Below are 20,564 nucleotides of genomic sequence, written 5' to 3' on the forward strand. Positions count from 1 at the left end.
GTCTAAGCAATGTAATAACTTGTTTGGAATTATGGTTTTAATGTGTTTGCTTTAAAAAAAAATAGCAGTTTGAGAAAGTTATTTAATTGTTTTGAATTATTTTAATGAAAATATGTCAAATTTAATATGGTTACTTAGAGAGTGAATCTTCATATTAGCTCATCTGTCAAATGAAGAGAGAGGAAAGCGAATTGCCCATCTGGTGAGCCATAGATTTTGCTTTCTCCGAAAGATTACTCAACTGTTATGTTGGATTAATTATTTAAAATATTCATTGCATTATTGATTTTTACCTATAATTTTCTGCCAATCTTTTTAGCACAAAATTGAAATTAGACATCTTTTCTACAAATTACCCCTTATAATAAGAACTATTCTTGCTAAATTCAAACAAAAAAAAAGTATGGTGCATATATATATAATCATCTAATTAAAAAAAACTGGCAAATCCAGTAGTTGGGTTTTATTTTTCTTGCTTTTTTCCACTCAACTTTGGGAACTCCATTTGTTTTTTCATCACTTTGCAGTTAATCCCATTGGCCATATCTCTCACCAAGAACCCACATGTTGTGCCAAAATCAGACCACCAAGTTCCTCTAAAAATGGTAAAAATGGCAGACAACAAAGCAATGACAGAAAAATACATATAACAGAAATCTACTCAGGGCAAAAGGGCCTGTCAAGGGCATCCCTGTAGCTAGGAATATTGAAATGCCTTAACCTCCCTGCCTGTTTTTTCATGTACCCTTCACAAAGAAAAACCTTAGAAAATGTATCCTCCACTTCTCTATCAACATCATGCACAAACACATCAGTCTCTCCTTCTGCTCTGTTTCTAGCCATCATTCCTGCAGTATATATAGCATTCATTCTTCCTGGTGCTTCTTCATAGTACCCTGTAGGAGCATCAACCATGATCAGATCCCACTTTATCTCATAAACTTCACTTGGCAACCCTTTCAAAGCTAGTTGACACATAGAATACTTAGGATCATTAACTGCTCTGCACTCAGGTCCTCTGCCTACCTCCATGAGATTATTTGCTTGATTCACCTTACTATCATAGCTCACATGATAAGATTCTAACATTGGAAACTTCTTTCTTATTTGTGAAATCCAAGCCTCATCTTCTTCAAGGAAAATTGTTCTTCCTCCATAGTTAAGTGTACTCCACATAAGACTGTCATAGCCAAGCCCAAAAACCAAGAAATTGCATGGACATTTCTTCTCTAAAACTTTTTCTGTTACTGAGATTTCTTTGAGTGTTTGTTGTGGGGTAATGGTTGAGGTTGTGTAATGGATAAGAGCTTTAGCTAGAGAATGTGGGATCTTAGTGCAAGTTGGAGAGCAGCTTGTTGCATTTGCTTCTTCATGGATTTGGGTTTTGGATTGAAAGGTCTTTGAAATGGGAGATGAGTTTTGTGTGGAAGGAAATGATATGTTTGATCTTAAGAAAAATAGAAGAAAGAATGCAAGGAAAACAGCAAAGAAGAGAAGCCTAAGGTTGGAGATTTGTTGGCTTTTAGGCCTCATGTTATTCTTGGTCTTTTTGGGTTGTTATTTGGGAGAAATTAGGAGGTATCTCAAGAAGTGCTCTTTTTCTCTTCTTAGGGTTGAAATGGAGGAAATGATGGAGATTGGTGTTTGGGATTTTGAAGATGTATTTAAGGTTAAATTTGGTGGTCTTGAGTTGGAGGAATTGAAAGGGTGAGTTGAGATGTGGAGAACAGAATATAGTTTGATTACTTGTTGAAAGGGATGGCCATTAGGTTTAGGTTTAAAATCGAACTGAATCGAACTAAAGAAAAATATCGAATCGTTCTAATTTGATATAGTTTTATGGATTGAGATTTTAATAAAATTTTATTTTAGATTGAAGTGTTTTAATTTTAATATAATAACTATTAAATGATATAAATAAAAAAATAATAAATTTTAAATTGAAAAGTATAATTTTTTTAAAAAAACTTCAAGTTGATATACTATTTATTCGATTTGATTAATTAATTTGATTTAAATCGAATATTATTGACCGCTCTTCCTCATGCTTAGACATGAAGGGAAGAAATAGTGGGTAATTGATGAAGACTAGATAGCTCCCCAGTTTTTGGAGGAAGCAAGCTTTCGTAGATCTGCAAGTTAGGTGGTGTGTTGTAGACAATGCACATTGGATTAGCTCATTCATTTGTTGAATTGCTATGATTTAATTGTTGTTGCATGGCTAATGTTAAATGGGTTTAGAGAAGTTGACATGCCTCTCCTCTTCTTTCCCCACTTTGCTAAGTTAACTTTTCTTTGTGATTGTTTACCAAAAGAAAAAAAAAAATTTCTTTGTGAATAGGGTGCTGAAAAGGATGTGTTTATAGCTGAATTTTCCTTTTTATTCAAAAAAAAAAAAAAAAAAAATCAGAAAAGTCGTAACTCATAATGAATAAATAATCATTTGAGGAACTCCAAATTCAGGAATGTTTTTGAAGCAATTTTGTTTTTTGGAGATTTACTTTATGAGAAATGATTACTTTCTGCTATCAACAATTTTAATAAAATAAATAAAAAAATTTTATTATTTAATTTTTATAATAATTCATTATTTCAATCTTTAATTTTAAAAAACACATTAAAATATATTTAAAATTTTAAAAAATCTATTAATTAATCATTTTATAAATTTTAACCATTAAATATTTTACTATTTTAATAGCTGTGGTATATAAAAAAAATTATTAATTAGTCTATTAATTTTATAAAGAATTACTAATTAATTTATTTACTTAAAGATATTTTAGATTTTTTTACAATATTTAACGGTTTGACTAATTAATAGACTTTTTAGAATTTTTTAAATATTTTAATATATTTTTTAAAAATCGATGGAATATCTAATAAATTTCTATATACTGTAGAACTTAAAAAGTAATAAATAATGAAATTTTGTTTTATTTTCTTCTGAATTGGTTACACAGTATAAAGACAGAAATTATTGTGATTGAGCAATTCAAATACTACATTATTTAATGTCAATAACCTTCCATGCATTGAGAGAAGTTCTCCTTTATATTATTTTAATTTATTTTTAAAAATTTATCAGTATAAAATAGCAATATTATTAACAAATAAACATTATAATCCACTATGATAAATATAAACATTTTCTCAAGACAGCTGAAGCCATTCAAACTGTATAAAAGTTAGACAGAAGAAGAAGAAGCAGCTTTCCCACAATATAAGAAGCCATTAGATTGTTGTCAACTTGTACATTGAATGAGAAAAATTGATTGGAAGAGCAAAACAAAATGCAGATTTCAGCTGTACAAATTATAACTCGGAAACTGAATCATGTCAAAAGCAAAGAGAGATTCTTACTCTTTTGGAGCCAAATAGTTTACAGGCATCATTTGATCCAATGTCAAAAGCAAAGAGAGATTCTTACTCTTTTGGAGCCAAATAGTTTACAGGCATCATTTGATCCACCATCTTCACCCTAACACTATGGTGATGGATTCAATTGGCTTTTCAACTAATCACATTCCTGAAGTATCTGAAACATTCTCATGATTTGAGACTCATTGTGATGCAGAAAACTATCTGATGTGGTGACCCCACAAAAGTGAATAACATTTTGAGTCTCCTTCTAGGTGAGATTTGTCAAATTTTGAACAAGGAAACTTACTATTTAGTTCTTATGATACGGTGAAACTTATCAATTGGTCTCTCAATTTTGAAAAATACATTAAAATATTCATGTTTAAAAAGGTTACTAGTTAGTTTCTCCATTAATTTTAGTCGTTAAGTATTTTATTATTTAGTCCCTATAGTTTTAAAAAATTCATTAGTTGGTCTCTCAAATTTCTAAAAAGTCTATTAATTATTTCATCCTTATCAGAAGTATTTTAGACTTTTTTGCAATACTTAACGGCTTAAAATTAATTGAGTTACTAATTAGTAGACTTTTTAAAATGTCAAAAACGTTTTAATGTTTTTTTTTTTAAATAAATAAACCAACTAATGAGTTTTTCCATAATATAAGGACTAAATAATAAATTTTCCTTTCAAGTAAGAGTACCTGATTTTATGCATTGCTGCAATAGTGCCCTGATGACTCAATAAATGGTTATCTTTCAACTCCAAGGGTGAGTCACCTGCCATTTCTCCCATGGAATAAGAGAGATTCTGTATGTCCAACTTCACTGTAAGCTTTATTGGTCTTGGTCTTGTCTGAATGTGCTTCGTAGACGGCTTTCTGGATTTGTTTCTGGTATTATTTGAGCATATCCTCAATGTTTCCTCCTGCAATCATCCAACCTTCAGCTTGAAAGTAACCCTGTGGCAAACTCAATAAACGTTTGGAGAATCATCCAGATTGAGGATCAAAATGATCCTCTGGCCATCATGGATTCAATGTATTCTCATGCTCATTAACATTCATAACACAAGACAATTCGAAGTTTGTAGGATGTGTTCACTGCTTGGAGTTGGAGTTGACATTTTTTTCAGGAGGCTCAACAGGTTAAGTCAGAACCACCATATCCTGCTGGATTGTGCTGTTTACTGATGCTTTCTGTGTTAGGCTGCCCTTTCCGGATCTGTATTGGCATGAACACAAATATAAATCATTATCTCAAGAACAAATTCTTCATAAACATTGAGAAACATGCAAGAACTCAATTACCTGTGTGGAGGCCGGCAACTCTGCATTGGCATCTGGTGCTGGAACCGCTCTAGCTCCTCTGAAATTCTTTTTCATTGCTTCAAGTGCACGTCGTTTACCTCCGGTTCCTCTTTGCCTGACGAAAAACAGGTATCATAAACAAAAGTAAAAGGAAAAAGAAGCCAATTTAACTGGTTTTTAGTAATTAGAACCGGGAGCAATTCCAGATCTTATCAGAAGGAGAGGCAAGGTGAAAACATGATTAAGTTAAGAAATTTCTTGCCTTCTACTGTCATTATCTCGAACTTTAGTATCAAAATCCTTGGCTGGTGGGTACTTTGGCAAACTTGAAGGATCACAGGGAAGAGGTTCTGTTGTAAAGAACTGGAGAAGGAAAAACAAAATCCAAATAACATAACTTCAGAATCAGCAGAATGGACAATAAAAAGGCAAAGTTAACGGTCACTGTTGGCTAGCCATTGAAGTGGACAGCAAATTTAACTTAGATTACCTCACTGCCAATTGCTGAAGAAGCTGTTCCACGGTCCTCCGGTTCTATTGCAAGGAGGACATTCAACAGGGCCAAAGCAGTTGAAGGGAAGTCCTTGAATGTATCAGAAATACAACATTTATAAGGCTGTTGCGGTTTAGAAATGGCTGAATGTTTTAGCTTTGATCTCTCCCAATAACTGTCAGATGGGGAGCCACAGAGTTTGAAGATCTTATGCAGTTGCTCCACCTGCAAATTATAGGTAATACAATAAGATCTTGATGATCAGTCAAAGTATTGTTTAAGATTCTCTGAGCAAAGTTGATTCAGGAAACTATCAGGAGCATATATTACATCATCTTCTGTTATGTATTGACATGTCAAACCAAACCTCCAATAATAACAGTTGTTGTTTTAAGCGGTCATATTTTACTGCCGAAACCACTAGTGTTTTAATGACCATAATGCAAGATTGCCAGACAATTAACCATGGATGCCACTCAAGGGAAAAATCTTGTGGCCTGCTGAAAAAGATCCAGCGAATGTATAATTATTCTCTTTTGTGTAAAATTAACAGCATAGCTAACAATCTATTTCATCGTAAGATCACTGCCATTTTTGGCAGAAGATCGCATTGTTTATTAGTAGATTTAGTAAAATCAATTTATTACAACCCTATATGGGATGGCTAGGATACGTTCTTCCTTAACCAGGAATCTCGAGTTCAGGTATGGAATACCTTTAAAACTTAGGAGAGAGCATTTTACCTCTTTAATGGGTCTGTCCGATATGAATCTAAATTAATTGGATGGTATATACCAAAATAAAAAAACATTCTTACAACACTAGTACAATTATAAAAGTACCTCTGTTCTTCCAGGCATAATAGGCTTCCCAGCAAACAATTCTGCAAGAACGCACCCAGTACTCCAGAGATCCACAGCAACTCCATAACTTGTGGCACCAAGCAATAGCTCAGGGGCCCTGTACCACAATGTTACTACACGACTTGTTAGAGGCTGCTTTTGTGGGAGACAGAAAAATGTTGCCAGCCCAAAATCAGCAACCTTGAGATTGCCATTTTGGTCAATCAGAAGATTTGATGCTTTGATGTCACGGTGCAAAACTCCATGACTGTGGCAGTGTTCAAGTCCAAGAAGTAGTTGTTGCATATAACATTTAATCTGCAGAATGAAAGCATCAAATCTAACTTAAGAATACTTTGAACAGCAATAATCAAATAGAAAAGTTCCCTGATAGTTTAACCCAGAATAACAACAGGGAATTCATGGAAAAGAATTGCATTGAATGAGATGCGTCATCATTCCATTTTCATTCTGAAGTTGATGTTGAATTCATAAAAGCAGATCCAGAGGATCAAGAAAAAGAAAGCCAATTAAAAGTCTATTATTGACAGGCATGTTCTAAAATTTAGTGGATGTTACACTCTATCTAAATAATCCCACAAAGGAAATCAAAAGGAAAGAGCAAGGACCTGTGTTTCAGTGAACTGAACTCCTGGTGTCGCCAAAAGCCCTGAAAGGTCATGCTCCATGTATTCAAATATAAGGTATAAACTATCAGACATCTTTGAGGTAATTATTCCTTCAAGTTTCATGATATTCGGGTGATCGAGCCTTCGCAAAATTGTGATTTCTCTTGCCATAAAACGTACACTTTTCGGATCCCTGTTAGAAAACCGAACCTTCTTTAATGCAACAGTTTTGTTTGTTTCAAGATCAAGGGCTTTGTACACATTGCTGTAAGTTCCCTGTCCAACCTGCATCATTTTCAGGTATGTTTAATTCAAAAGATTGCAAAAAATCAAGCCTTACCATCACATTGTAAACTTCACATCAAATAGCAGTGAGACTGTCAGTTTAAACCCAATTGAGAACAATGGATCCAGAAGAGACTTGGCTGTCAACTGAAACCAGTTGAGTTCTCCCTTGCTTTTTTTTTTTATTTTCAATTCAAGAACTTATTTTCCAATATTTATGTACTTTCTTCATTTGTGACTAGGCCATTTTCTAATAGGCACTACTTATAGAAGAAGATAAAACTTTCCAAGCAACAAAACATTAATTTTAAGGACTGATGTTCTATGTTCAGCATTGATAAGCAAGCTATTGCTTTTTATGCAAACCTCTAACATTGACTTCAGCTTAAAGAAAAACAACAAAACCGTGAATGCTCAATCAAAGATACATGCAGCAAACTGACCTTTTCCAGCTTCTCAAATGAGTCTGCCCTTCGAGGCACCCATCCATTAATGGCCTCTCCAGCCACAGCAGTTAACCAAGAAGGCCAACCAGCAATAACATGTGCCCCTTTTTGCCCGCTGGTCAGACTCAATATCCTACATGCCTTCAGAGCACTGGTCTTTGCAGATTTTTTGTTATCCTCATTAGATGGTACAAAGGTAGAGCTCTCATTGTTATTTCTATGTTGGTTTGTTGCGCCATCCACCTCTAATGCAGCCTCATCTCTTTTGGAAGAAGAGACTGAAAGTTTGCTAGTTTTAGTTGCTTGTTTGCTTGCAGCATTTTTTCCTACATTTTCATTTGCTCGAGCACCTTTCGAACAAATGCAGCCTGTAATTCTACTCCACCGTTCTTGTATTCTCATCAGGATGACTGTTACTATAGACCTCAGTTCTTTCAAGCATTAAACCCCAAAACTCATCAATCAAATTGCACTACTTGAAACTTCCAATTCTTGACTTATGACAAGCTAAAAGAAAAAAAAAATCTGGCAATTTAAGCCATTAGAGAAACCTGTTTTGAGAATCTACGAGACCCCAGATCTCCCAAATTAAAAGAATACTAACAAAAACAGAATGGTCCAATGGTAGAAAAATTGTAGCTATTTGCCAAATTAACAAGAAACCAGAATCCCAATGAATAAGAAACAACAAACAGAAAGAGAGATAGTATTGCTAAAACCAAAATCAAGTCAAAAACTCTAAAATGCGAGGCAGATTATAATGAATAACGCATTAGGTTAGTGTTGGTAAATTCTGCTAATCAGAAAGAATGAAATTGGTTACAAATCAATGCAAAAAAAAAAAAAAAAAAAAAAAAACAAGAGAAAAAACAATGCTATTTGGGATTGGAATCAGCAAATGTGAATCATGAGACAGATAAGAGAAGAATAGAATCAACATAGAGGAAGAAATCAGGATGCTAGAAACGCGATTAGCCAAGAGATTTTTCTGGGTCTATATTAAGACAACTCTAACTGGCTTCTGTTGTTCTGTTTCTTTTCTTTTCTTGCCTTCTTGGCTTCTATACAGAGACAAAAACAAACAAGAGAGAAATAATCAGAAAATGCAAGAAATAGAGTGATCTTTCCTTTTTAAGATCAGAGACATGAAAGGAACGTCAGGTGATATAATGGTTATAGAAATGGAAGGAAGAGAAGAACAAGAACACACACAGTGCCACGTGGCAGAAAATGGCAACAGTAGGTCCCGCGGAAGATTATGCCTGATAGTGGTGAAATGATACCATGCAGCCGTTGTCAAATTTAATCTTTGATTCCGGTCTGAAATCCGTCACAGTGTATTATATATATATTTTATCAAGAAAAATTATAAATATTTTTAATATAAATAGATGAATTAATTTTTCAATATAAATAGATGAATTAATAAATTTTTTATAAAATTTAAAAATTAATTAATAATTTTTTTAAATTATAAAAATTAAATAATAAAGTATTTAATATTTTAATAATTAAAATTAATAAAAGAATTAATTAATAAATTTTTAAATACTAAAGGATCAGATATTAAATTGTCATTTTTTTTACGATTTTAACAGAAAAAGACGACTCGCCGTAAAACAGCACCAAGGGACGGCCACGTAGGTTCGGTAAATCCAAAGCGAAGTCTCAAAGCCGAACCTACAGCTGCGGACGACACAGCTGGAGACAGCCTGTCACCAACAAAGTCCCACTCACCTATTCCCCTAACTACGTTCTCTCTCCCTCTCCTTCTCTAGTGTTTCTCTCTCTATCTCTCTCTCTTGCATTCTGTGTGTGTGTGTGTTGAAGTTAGGGTTTTTCGATCCCCTTTTGTCATTCCTGGATTCTGCGTCGTCTTTCACCGGATCAAGATTATCTGCTTTGTAAGCTATTGTTTGATTTGCTTTTTGCTGATTTTTGCTCCTTTTTCATATTTTAATTATTCGATTTTAGGGTTTCTGCATTTTTTGTGGATGTTTGTTTGCTTACAGCTTATTCTCTCTTCTTTTTATTGTAGTATTCTTTGTGCATGTTTATCTATTGGCGATTTGAAGTTTTTATTTATTTATTTTTGAGCTTTTTTGTTATGTAGTTATAAAATGATTTTTGTTGTTTGATGGTATATTGCATTTACAATTATTCATGAGCTGACACTTATTTTTCCAATGTGTTACTTAGAATGCCTAGATTTGTAATGTTGATTAATGCGAGATATTAGTTTGTGCATTGGTTATCAGTTAGTGTGGGCTTGCTTGCTGAGAAATGGGGGAAAGAACGAACAAAATTGAACATTTCATCATGCAGCTTTTGCTTTTCCTCAAATTTATCTAAAATTGAAGACAGCAGATCACTTAAACCTTGGTGTTATCAAATTTATTTCGGAAATTTACAAAATCCGTGCTATTTATTTAGAACATGGAGATGTGAATTTTTTCTCCGTTGTGGACTGCTCAACTAGGACTACTGATCAATGTACTCATAATTACCGCTCTTTTTGTTTCAGCAACTTGGCAATTGGGATAATTATTCAACTATCAATGGTCATGTATTAACTATTTAACTGACTGAAATATTTGTTTATTAACTATCTTTGTTCGTGTCATCTTTCTATGTGTACGATTGTTACAATGGTGATGTAATAAAATAGGAGGGGTTTATTAACTGTAATTTGTGTGTGCAATTGTCGGTTTTGGAGGTTTAGCAGCGCTCTCTTTTTCCCCCCCACTCATTTGCAAGTGTATCTTTTGTGTCTGCCAGTTAGATAAAATGTTTGTTATGATTCCCTTTGAGTCTACTTAATAAATTATGGGGTTTATTAATATGTATCTATGTGGGCCATCAATTGAGTCTCAAGATTTGGAAGTATTTAGTTATTGTGGCAGATACTGAATGTCAAGGAGTTATGCCTCTCTTATGCTACTAGGTAGAATGCATCAGGTGCAACTTTTATGGTGATCTTACGGTCATTTGGGCCACATATGCTGCATGTAAGGAATTTACATGTGTATTAAAAATGTGCAATATGCGCTGCCTAACCAATTTTATCATTTATCAACCAGACTGTGCATGTGTATGGAAATGAAGTTGTGGTTCCCTTTCTATATTTGATATATATAATATGCATAACAGTTTCCATTTCATTCTTTACTTCCAAAAATATTATATTAATTTTTATATAAAAATCTTAAGAGTTGTACATTTTATGCCTTTTATTCATTTTAGAAATTTCTTTTAAGGGATATGCGGGAATTTTCTTTTCCATAAGGCATCAAATTATACACACACACATATATATAGAGAGAAATAGAGACCCTTCTGTTCATTTGTTTATATATTGGTATGTTTTGGGTAAATGGTTGTGGGTTATAGTTTTATGAATTAAAATGGGAAAAAAAGAAACTTTCTAATGAAGTTCATATGACATTGTGCCAGGTGTGTACATGTGGCTTTTAATTTGGTTGCTTTGAAATATTAATGGGGTTGTGGCTCGGTGTATCAATGTGATATATTAAAAGTGATTTGTATTTTCGGTGTCAACTTTTAGTTTCTGCCATGCTTGTCTAAGAGTGAAGGTTAAGTGAAGTTTGTAATATGAAGAAAAAAAGTGTTCTACTTCATCTCGTGAAATGGTCCTTTATTGTTGCCTATAATATTTAAGCATATCCTTGACATTTATGCATGCGGTGGTCCTTTTGAATTCATCTTCAAAGAAGTTTCTGTTTGTTTTTTTTTCTCCTTTATTTCAACTTTTCTTAATTTATTATGTTATTGGCTTTTTGTTGAATACCTTATTTGTGTGTGCATGTGTGGAATACTTAACCCTTTTTTGTGTTATAGGTGTTTTGCTTGGATAACTTAACCAAGCTACATTGCAAATTTACTTTGAAGTGAACATAGTGGAGTTGGTTTTGACTGTCTGATGTGCGATATCTCACATGTCTTTACCATCATTGTTGGAGTAAAAGGAAAGGTGCTATTACTCATTGTGATTGTGTTTGGTTAGTGCAATCTGGACAAGCTAGATTCTAATACTACTTTGGAAATTATCGATATTCAGAATTAATCTTGGTAAGGAAACATATAGACCATCAGAGGAGGATTCCTTGTATCCATGCTGGCAGAGAGCATGCGTGGAATTTGTGCTTCGGGTAATGCCCCTGTCGAAATCTGCTGCCGATGCATTCGGTTTGGTGACAATTTGCCTAGTTGCTCTCTTGATTTTTCTTGGTTTCCTTTGCATTGCCTACTCATTTTACTTCCAGTCTCGTGTTCGTGATCAAGGCTTTAGTCAACTCACTTATTTTAGTGGTCCTTGGATTGTCCGAATCACATTTATTTTGTTTGTAATCTGGTGGGGTTTTGGTGAGATTGTACGGTTGAGTTTGCTAAGGCGTGACGGAAGTGTGTTGAATTCCCTAGACTTGAAATGGCAGGAAACTGTTTGCAAAGGCTACATTGTTTCAAATCTGGGTTTTGCAGAACCTTGTTTATTCCTCACCCTAGTGTTTCTCCTTCGTGCACCCCTACAGAGGATGGAAACAGGAATTCTAAGTCGAAAATGGAACAGAAAAACTGCAGGATATGTCCTCCTTTATTGCCTTCCCATATTTGCCCTCCAGCTCTTCATTATTCTAATTGGACCAGAATTGCGTAAGAATAAAGGCTCCTTGCAGACATTGCCCCATTATTTTACAAGCCCAGCTAGTCTTATGTTAGAAAATGCTGCTGCTGCTGATGTTATTGCCCTCTGCACTTACCCTTTACTAAATACCATCCTCCTAGGGATTTTTGCCACCATGCTAACTGTCTACCTGTTTTGGCTTGGAACGCAGATTTTGGAATTGGTCATCAACAAGGGTTTGCAGAAGAGAGTCTACACATTAATATTCTCTGTTTCTAGTTTTCTTCCATTGAGGGTTCTTTTACTTGGGCTATCCGTTTTATCTAAACCAGAGGATTTTCTGTTTGAAGCACTTGCTTTCTCAGCTTTTCTTGCCCTTTTTTCTTGTGCTGGGGTTTGTATTTTTATGATTGTGTACTTCCCAATAGCGGATTCTTTGGCCCTGGGGAATCTTCGCGACTTGGAGGCTAGGAGAAGAATCACTGATGAGCACAATGACACCATTTCCCTCATTGCTAACCAAAGCCATCTTGAAGAAAGTGGTCGAGTAAGTCCTGGGAGAAACTCTGATGCCTCGACCAAGCGTGGATCAATTTCTTTTCGAACTTATGAAAGGGGTGGGACATCAACAGCACCATTTGTGGAACTGAGCCTATTCTCTCCTAGTCGAGACGAAACCCCAGCAGGATCACCTCCACTTCTTGGTTGGCCTATGCGTCCGCCAAAGCAAGTTCAAGGATACTAATTGCGAAGGAACTGAGTATGGGTGAATATCAATTTTGTGGTAAAGAAAAACTGATTGTAAAGGGTTAGTTTTAATAAGAATTTTTATTCTTGGTTTGTTTTTAAATTTTAGATGATCATCAGGGTGGTTTTAATTTTTATTCTTGGTTTGTTTTTGGTTCTAATGAAAGCATGTACATTATGATCAGCTAGGGTAAGAGAATATATGGATGGCGATTGTGGTCCCGCATGTCAAGTTTGTTTAGAATTCGTAGATGGTAGTTTATATGCTAATCTTCTGTTGCAATGTATAGGACCAAGCCGTTATGTTTGATTAAGAAGATTTGTGCGTATCTGCACATGCATCCGTTTTGCTGGGTTGTGTACATCTGTTATTTTTGGCCGCTACTCTAATTGTTTACTTGTTGATTTTTCGTCGCTTGATTCAGTTAATACACGAGACAATGTTTCAGAAGCAGCTTCAAAAATTGTATTTTCAAAGTAATTACTTGTTTTTTAAAATTATTTTCTAAAATTGTGTGCATTAGAACTTTCTCAAAAGTTGCTGCCTGCGAATGAGGTTTAACTTTTGCTCAATCTACTTGAGTAGAATCATTTATCGGGTTGATGTAAGGGGTAGGGTATTATCTGTACTCCATTGGACTGAAATAATATTTAGTTAAGTTCCATATGTTCTAAGCTTAGAATTTAACATTTATGTTTGGTTTGGTTTTTATTTGTTCATATAAATAAACGACTTGGTAACAACAACAATAGAATCTACGCTTTCTTTCTCTAGTCACACCAACTAACAATGGAGACTACTGGTGGCTAAAAGAAAAACACTAATCTACATGGATAAGAAGGCGGAAGACTCACTAAAGCACCATCGGAAGATAACTAGAGACACAGCGAAAAAAATGGCAGAGATAACTGCTAGATCTGAGCAAGCAAGAAGACAACCGGTCTATTAAATGAATTAAAAAAAATAAAACAAATAAATTAAATCGGGCCGATTTTTCATAAATCAAGTGTTGAAGCACTACTATTTACAATCATATTTATCACAAACTGAAATTTATGATTTTTTTTCTTGAGTTTGAAGTTTTAATATATTTTTAAAATTTAGAAAATAATTTGTTCTATTATAAAAAGTAAATTATTTTTCTTAAAAATAATACAATTTCTCTTTTATTAAAAAGTATTTTATCTACTAATTTTATTAAATGTTTTAAATACGTAAAGATAGATAAAATATTTCTCAAAAATATTTCTGAAGAAAAGACGAGGGCAATTCCGGCATTTCGCCATGGCGCGTGTTGCCGCCCAGCCAGATAGCTGTCCACTTTACAGGTGAAAAAAGCAATCGAAACCCTAGCGACGATCTCTCATTGATATTGTGTGCAAGCTTTAGAAAAAGAAATGGCGACATTCGAGCAAGCTCCACCAGGTGATCAAAAGGCTGGAGAGAAGATCTTCAAGACTAAGTGTGCCCAGTGCCACACCGTCGAAAAAGGCGCCGGCCACAAACAAGGTATGTTATATCTTTGATTATGTTTCTATTTTGATCGGATTTTGTGTTTGCATGATCAACTGGAGCTACTATCATTGGTTTTTGCTCCTGGATCTGGTTAGAGATGACGGCGTCTTGTTGATTTTTTCTTTCCCCTGATCGGCAGGGCCCAATTTGAATGGGCTTTTCGGAAGGCAATCTGGGACTACTGCAGGGTACTCCTACTCTGCAGCTAACAAGAACATGGCTGTGATATGGGAAGAAAATACTTTGTATGATTACTTGCTTAATCCTAAGAAGGTATATAAGCATCACTTCTTTATTCTTCTGTTTCTTTGTTGAGCCTGTTTTTTTGGAAATTAGTATTCTCTGCAATAAGCTAGATCAAATTGATATAGTTAGATTCTGCGGTGAGGATAGATTTTTGTATTTCCATTGACGGCTAATGATTTAAGTTGTTCCATTGGTAGCTAGATTTATGGAGTGTAATTTGGCCGTCTAGGATTTCCTTCTGTATGAATTGTGATTTATGGGTGCAATATATTTGTTTTCCATGTTAATGGGTGTGTTCAAGAAATTTCCTTTCACTTTGGTGTCTTCTTTATAGGCTATTGCATTATGATTTGTATGTGGAATGATTGATGTAGGGAATATGAATTGAGGATTAATTATTTTTCTTATGGGATTTAATAACTAGCACTTAATGGTTTAAGCATAATTATTCAAAGGGAAAATTACTATTTAGGCCTCGTTTGGTTTGAAAAAGTTACTTCCCGATAAGTGAACTTCCTGTAACTTAATTCAGGAGAAATAACTTCGTCAAGGGAAGAAAGCCATCTGACTTCCCATGAACTCACAACTAAACAAACAAAATTTTGGTATTTCTTGGTAACTTCAAGTCCTTATTTAAGTTACTCCAACAAAACAAAGCCTTAGTTTATGTGGTATGGTAAAATTCACTATTTAGTTTTTCAGTTTTGAAAAATACATTGATTAGTATCTCACTTAAACTTAACCATTGAGTTTGGAGAAAAGTTTAAAATACTCTTAATACAAAGAACTAATTAGTAGACATTTTTTTATAACTGAGGAGCTAACCAATGAATTTTCTCGTACTACAAGGACTAAATAGTTAAATACTTAATTGTTCAACTATGAAAAGACTAGTAGGTTTTTTAATACCTTAGAGACGTTTTGATGTATTTTTCAAAACTGAGCGACCAACTAATGAATTTTTTCTTGTATTCAGCATAGTTGAAGAAATATGGCATTGTTCAGCTGTGCTCTACCAATAATTGATTTAAGTTTCTGTTGCACATAATTACACATGGTTAAAAACTAAAATATAAAATTTCTGACTGGAGTAATCTTTGTTATCATCCTGAATCTACTTATTTGTTCACGTTCTAATTGCTTCCTATTAAATTTTGTTTTGTGTAGTACATTCCTGGAACTAAGATGGTCTTCCCTGGATTGAAGAAGCCACAGGATCGTACAGATCTCATTGCCTATCTGAAGGAAGCAACTGCTTAATCTTCAATCAGTATGGATATTCTCCTAAACGATTTATTTTTTGAGAGGAAGAGAAAACTGACCTCTCCTTGAAATAAGATGGATTAGGGCAAAGATGCTCTTTGTTTTGAGATTTTGAGATGAGTGGGGGAGTTGAAGGACCCTTTTTCATGAGGCATTTCATGAGCTGTAATAATTTCTTCATAGTCATTGATTGAATCTATCCTGATGAAAATTTTTTGTAACAAAATTTTATGACATTCCAACTTCAGGTTGTTGAAATCCATTCTCAGGTTATTTATATGTTAGCTAGGGAGATCTGGGGTTTAAACTGAGAAAGCAAACCAATCCAATCGAATTTGGTCGTTCGGTCCATTGATTCTGTTTTGGTGAGTGTTTTTAAATCTTTTCGGTTTGATTCAAATAGTTAAATAAAAAACCTGAAATAACCACTTGTCATTAAATAGCTTATTTATCTTTTTACTATAACTCAATTATATATATTTTAACTTTATAATATTTATCTAGGTATAAATTTATATAGTATTAAAAGAATTTAAAAAATTGAATAATTGTATTAATAAATATTTACTGATTATATATGAATAAACTAAAGTCACAAATTAATTAACAGTGCTAATAAAACTAATGAATTTTATAGCATTTTTTAAAATATAATAACCACTTATATATATTATTATTTTTCGTAATAAATTGTAAAAAAAAATCTATTATAAATACATAATTTATATAAAATAATTTCTTGAAATTAGAAATTTAAAATTTGATTACATTCATATTATATTGCAGTATATCAAACACAAATTTAAATCAGTTGCGAGCAAAATATTTTATATCATTTGTTACTCCCCTATTTTCAGTTTTTCTCTTGGCTTGAGGAACACCAGACTTGAAATTCTTCAACTAACCAAAAATGAAATATTTCCCTAATTTCCCTTTTTGGGTCAAGAGATTTTGGTCCATTATCAGACATGAGCTCCACAACATTAGGACAGCCAATCATTCTATTTTCCCGAGAAAATTCTTTCATGTACGGACCACAGAAGAGAAACTACCCTTACATATTCTCCATGATCTTGTTGAGTTTATCTCCCCATTTTCTTCCCCCAACAAAAATTTTGTAAAATAATTCAATTCAAGTATATCAAGGTTGCTTTTTCCATAGTTTCTTCACAGTAAGAGCGGTTTCCAGTTCCGGGAAACCGCTCTGCACATTTCTTCCATTTTCTTGATCTTGTTTGTTTTTTTTTTTTCCTTGAATCGTCCCTTTCTAGTTTTTTTTTTATGTCTATGTTGTTGTTTTTCTTTCTGGGTATTTGATCACTGGATTGAATCTGATCATTCCTCTTGAAGAACTGCATGCATAAAAGAGGATCATCAGTTTCATTCATTGAGTTGGGTATCTGTACCCAATTCAAGATTAAAAAATCAGACTATTGTTTCCATTTTGTCTCTAATCGAAAGAAGAAACAAAATGGCTAGATTTAATCACCAGTGCTCATCTCCTCAACCTGGTAAATGGGTGAAAGGCAAAGTTCTTGGATCAGGATCCCAAGGCAATGTTCATCTCGCCATGAATAAAGCCACAGGTGAACTCTTCACTGTAAAGTCTGCAACTTCCAGGATCGCTGTTCAATCCTTAGACAACGAGGCTAACTTCCTTTCAAGTTTAGATTCGCCATACGTTGTCAAGTATCTAGGAAACGATGAAACTTCTCCAAGTATTTTCCTGGAATATATGCCTGGAGGAAGTTTATCAGATGTTGCAGAGAAATTTGGAGGAGCATTAGATGAAGAAGTGATTCGTTTGTATACAAGAGAGATTCTTTGTGGTTTGAAATATATTCATGGAGAAGGAATTGTTCATTGTGATCTCAAGTGCAAGAATCTGCTTCTAGGCTCTACAGGAAATGTAAAATTGGCAGATTTTGGATGTGCAAAGCGAGTGAAAGACATTGGAATTTCCTGTCAGGATATTGGAGGAACTCCATTATGGATGGCTCCTGAAGTTCTGAGAAAAGAAAGATTGGATTTTTCTTCAGATATATGGTCATTGGGATGCACTGTTATTGAAATGGCTACTGGAAAAACTCCCTGGTTTAATCTCCAGGTTTCGAATCCAATGGCTGCAGTGTTCAAGATTGCTTGCAGTGATGAGAAGCCTCAGTTTCCAACTCATTTCTCCAAAAAGGGGTTGGATTTCTTGGCAAAATGCTTGGAAAGGAATCCTGAAATGAGGTGGAATGCTGAAGAACTGCTTCAGCATCCATTTATTTCAGGGAAGTCGAAGAGGATATTTGCCCGATCACCGGCAAGTGTTTTTGACATTGGGATCTTTGATGAGGTTTATGATTCAGATGAATCAGAAAGTCCTGATGAAGGTGAGTTCCGAGGCCGAAATCCATTCTCAATAAGGCAATGTGAGGGAAGGAATAGAATAGAGAGGATGCATGAGGCTTCAGATGATGTGTTTGGCTCATCAGAAGGTTGGATTACTGTTAGATCAGGTTGAAGAAGATGTACAGATAGTGCACTCGTGAGCTTAACTCGGTGGAAGTGCATTTAAGTTAACTTTGGGATGTTCTAGCTTCATTCCCTCAATCCTCCTATCCTCATAAAATAAAAAGTACATACAGTTGAATTTCAATGTACATTTAATGAAATAAAAGTAGACAGTTTTTTTAGTGACAATGAAAATTTTCTTTTTGATATAGTCCAAGTGATTATTTTATCTCAGAATTTCTTTTTTTTTTTTTTAAATTTTACACACCCATCTGAAAAAATAAAAAAAAATAAATTATCATTTGGCGACTATCTTTTTAGATGGTTGAATTAAATATAATAAAGATTCATTATAGTTAATAATCAATATTTAACCGTTGTATGTAAGACGATTGTATTAAATAATCTTCATAATAATCAACATTCATTATAGTTTGAATGCATAGAGTTTGATAATTAAATTAGATTGAATCTGTCATGCTAATATTTTTAGTCTTTTCTAATAAAATTTCTTCTTTAGTAATCGATTTTCTACGAATTTAATTTTAATAGAAGTGAGTTGAGCCGTTATTTCGAGTATTAAAATCAAACATTTCGTGAATATACGTAAAAGTATTAATAAATTAGAATGTCTTTTTTATTAAAAATGATTTAATTTTTATTTTATCATGTAAATATTTTCTATTAATTAATTTTTTTAGTGTTTTTATTATAGAAGAATATGAAAATAATTTTTCATAAAATTATCGGAGCGATTCATTAATAAATTTTTTAAAATATTAAGAAGGTTTTAATATAATTTTTGAAAGAGAGAAATCAACTGATGAGTAAGAAACTGTCCAAACAATAAAATCCATGATCCGTATCAACCCTTCTTTAGAGTTTAGACAAGAAATCTGCAACGTAGGCGTATGGAATGTCACTCAAACTTTTCATCAGTGTTTCGAGAGACCCTTAGAAATGCCAGTTGAGAATAACTGAGCCCCTATAGCAAACATTCACTTTGCAATTCCATCCAAATCATCAGCTTTGTGCACATGTCACTAACAATAATCAGATATATAAATGATTTTAAGTTGAATAGGAATTGATAAGTTTGTTTTGTTTACCTGGCAATAGAACTGCACCTGAAACTTCTCCCTGCCGAGGTAATGGAGTTCCAACAAGTTTGTTTTTGATAGAAGAGAGTTGAGCAACAACGTCACTGGTATTCATGCGCTCTTGTGGTGATTCAACAGAGCATGAGATTCCAATTTCAAATACTGAAATCAAGCACTCGATGAATGTATCATTTCTTCTGTCCTTGGCACTTCATCTGGTCCATGTAATACCCGGCTAGAATCCAGCACCGGAATTCCTATTATCTGGCGGAATCCGGGGTGTTGGGATTCTATCTAAGGGTAGGAGTTATGTGTTATTAAGGGTTATGATGTGTTTAAATGTTTTAAGGTTAAGGGAAGTGAGTTTTGAGTTGAAATGACCTAAGGCAGTTGAGCCAAGTTCGGCCGCCGAAAGTAAGTTCGGCCGCCGAAAGTAAGTTCGGCCGCCGAAAGTGTTTGGCTTCCGAAGGGAAGTTCGGCCCCCGAATGTTGCATGGTCTTGCATGTGATTGGGCAGCCGACGATGAGTTGGCCAGCCAAGCTGAGTCATGGCTTTTGACAGATGTTGGCCTCAGATTCTTGCCATGAATTAGCCACGTCTTCTATGACTCATCTGCAAGTGTTTTGAGCAGCTCATGCAGGAGTTTGCTCATTCACCAAGTTTTGAAGGGTTTGAAGCAAAAAGTGAGTTTGAGAGAGGTTGAGAGTGTGAGAAGAGGTGATTCGTTTTCCCTTGTTCAGAGTGTTTAGCTTCTTGCTACAGGAGGTAAGTGATGCACTTGAACATGTGTATATGTTTCTGAGTTTATGGGGATAAAGGAAGGAGATGCATGCTTAGGGTATTAATGGTAGTTTTAAAGAATTATGCATGGTTACATGTTTATATATATGTTTGTTTTGTTGTTTGGGGTTATTAGCTAGTTTTGGACCCCTGTGATCATATACATGAGTATATGTATGTTGGTGAAGTTTGCATGGTTTGAGAAGTTGAAGAAAAGAAGGAGATGGTTTGCCGTTGAAACTGAGTTCTGGATGAACTCAGGTTCGGCAGCCGAAGGTTCATTCGGCCGCCGAACCTCTTGCATGGTGACTTGGTTGCCACAGCTTGCCCCCGAGTGTTTTTGCATGTTCGGCTCTGTTTGGGGGATTCGGCCGCCGAAGGTGCCGCCGAAGGTTAGAGACTTTCG

At 34.3% G+C, this 20,564-nt stretch overlaps 5 protein-coding genes across 6 annotated transcripts; 3 read left to right on the top strand and 2 right to left on the bottom strand.

Annotated features, from left to right (window-relative positions):
• Positions 1–429: 429 nt before the first annotated feature.
• LOC110618832 (glucuronoxylan 4-O-methyltransferase 1) lies at positions 430–1,662 on the bottom strand. Its single transcript, XM_021762091.2, has one exon. The coding sequence runs from the start codon at positions 1,531–1,533 to the stop codon at positions 658–660; it is 876 nt and encodes a 291-aa protein (XP_021617783.1). The 5' UTR covers positions 1,534–1,662; the 3' UTR covers positions 430–657.
• A 2,289-nt stretch (positions 1,663–3,951) lies between these two features.
• Positions 3,952–8,613, bottom strand: LOC110619580 (probable serine/threonine-protein kinase At1g09600). Its single transcript, XM_043958273.1, has 7 exons — positions 7,362–8,613; positions 6,634–6,918; positions 6,005–6,322; positions 5,160–5,387; positions 4,932–5,032; positions 4,670–4,784; positions 3,952–4,583 (listed from the first exon to the last, which is right to left on the bottom strand). Exons 1-7 carry the CDS (start codon positions 7,764–7,766, stop codon positions 4,500–4,502), a joined length of 1,536 nt encoding a protein of 511 aa, XP_043814208.1. The 5' UTR covers positions 7,767–8,613; the 3' UTR covers positions 3,952–4,499.
• A 500-nt stretch (positions 8,614–9,113) lies between these two features.
• On the top strand, positions 9,114–12,979 carry LOC110619373. Of its 2 annotated transcripts, XM_021762781.2 has the most exons (3): positions 9,114–9,268; positions 11,223–11,355; positions 11,443–12,979. In XM_021762781.2, exon 3 carries the CDS (start codon positions 11,537–11,539, stop codon positions 12,749–12,751), a length of 1,215 nt encoding a protein of 404 aa, XP_021618473.1. In that variant the 5' UTR covers positions 9,114–9,268; positions 11,223–11,355; positions 11,443–11,536; the 3' UTR covers positions 12,752–12,979. The 2 variants fall into 2 exon arrangements, with proteins under 2 accessions (XP_021618473.1, XP_021618472.1); XM_021762780.2 differs by having other exon boundaries at positions 11,223–12,979.
• A 1,007-nt stretch (positions 12,980–13,986) lies between these two features.
• On the top strand, positions 13,987–16,057 carry LOC110618718 (cytochrome c). Its single transcript, XM_021761940.2, has 3 exons — positions 13,987–14,263; positions 14,409–14,542; positions 15,683–16,057. The coding sequence occupies exons 1-3, from the start codon at positions 14,152–14,154 to the stop codon at positions 15,773–15,775; spliced, it is 339 nt and encodes a 112-aa protein (XP_021617632.1). The 5' UTR covers positions 13,987–14,151; the 3' UTR covers positions 15,776–16,057.
• A 405-nt stretch (positions 16,058–16,462) lies between these two features.
• Positions 16,463–18,438, top strand: LOC110618760 (mitogen-activated protein kinase kinase kinase 18). Its single transcript, XM_021761998.2, has one exon. The coding sequence runs from the start codon at positions 17,250–17,252 to the stop codon at positions 18,285–18,287; it is 1,038 nt and encodes a 345-aa protein (XP_021617690.1). The 5' UTR covers positions 16,463–17,249; the 3' UTR covers positions 18,288–18,438.
• Positions 18,439–20,564: the final 2,126 nt, after the last annotated feature.

This window comes from Manihot esculenta, chromosome 7 (genome assembly GCF_001659605.2).
Source record: "Manihot esculenta cultivar AM560-2 chromosome 7, M.esculenta_v8, whole genome shotgun sequence".
Lineage (NCBI taxonomy): Eukaryota > Viridiplantae > Streptophyta > Magnoliopsida > Malpighiales > Euphorbiaceae > Manihot > Manihot esculenta.

Excerpts from the sequence above, each read along its gene's own strand:
- LOC110618832 (XM_021762091.2), bottom strand. The coding sequence starts at position 1,533 with ATGAGGCCTAAAAGCCAACAAATCTCCAACCTTAGGCTTCTCTTCTTT.
- LOC110619580 (XM_043958273.1), bottom strand. The coding sequence starts at position 7,766 with ATGAGAATACAAGAACGGTGGAGTAGAATTACAGGCTGCATTTGTTCG. Across the intron at positions 6,919-7,361 it reads CATTTGAGAAGCTGGAAAAG|GTTGGACAGGGAACTTACAG; the intron begins GTCAGTTTGCTG and ends AAAATGATGCAG. Across the intron at positions 4,785-4,931 it reads CGAGATAATGACAGTAGAAG|GCAAAGAGGAACCGGAGGTA; the intron begins GCAAGAAATTTC and ends GTTTTTCGTCAG.
- LOC110619373 (XM_021762780.2), top strand. The coding sequence starts at position 11,537 with ATGCCCCTGTCGAAATCTGCTGCCGATGCATTCGGTTTGGTGACAATT.
- LOC110618718 (XM_021761940.2), top strand. The coding sequence starts at position 14,152 with ATGGCGACATTCGAGCAAGCTCCACCAGGTGATCAAAAGGCTGGAGAG. Across the intron at positions 14,264-14,408 it reads AGGCGCCGGCCACAAACAAG|GGCCCAATTTGAATGGGCTT; the intron begins GTATGTTATATC and ends CCTGATCGGCAG. Across the intron at positions 14,543-15,682 it reads ACTTGCTTAATCCTAAGAAG|TACATTCCTGGAACTAAGAT; the intron begins GTATATAAGCAT and ends TGTTTTGTGTAG.
- LOC110618760 (XM_021761998.2), top strand. The coding sequence starts at position 17,250 with ATGGCTAGATTTAATCACCAGTGCTCATCTCCTCAACCTGGTAAATGG.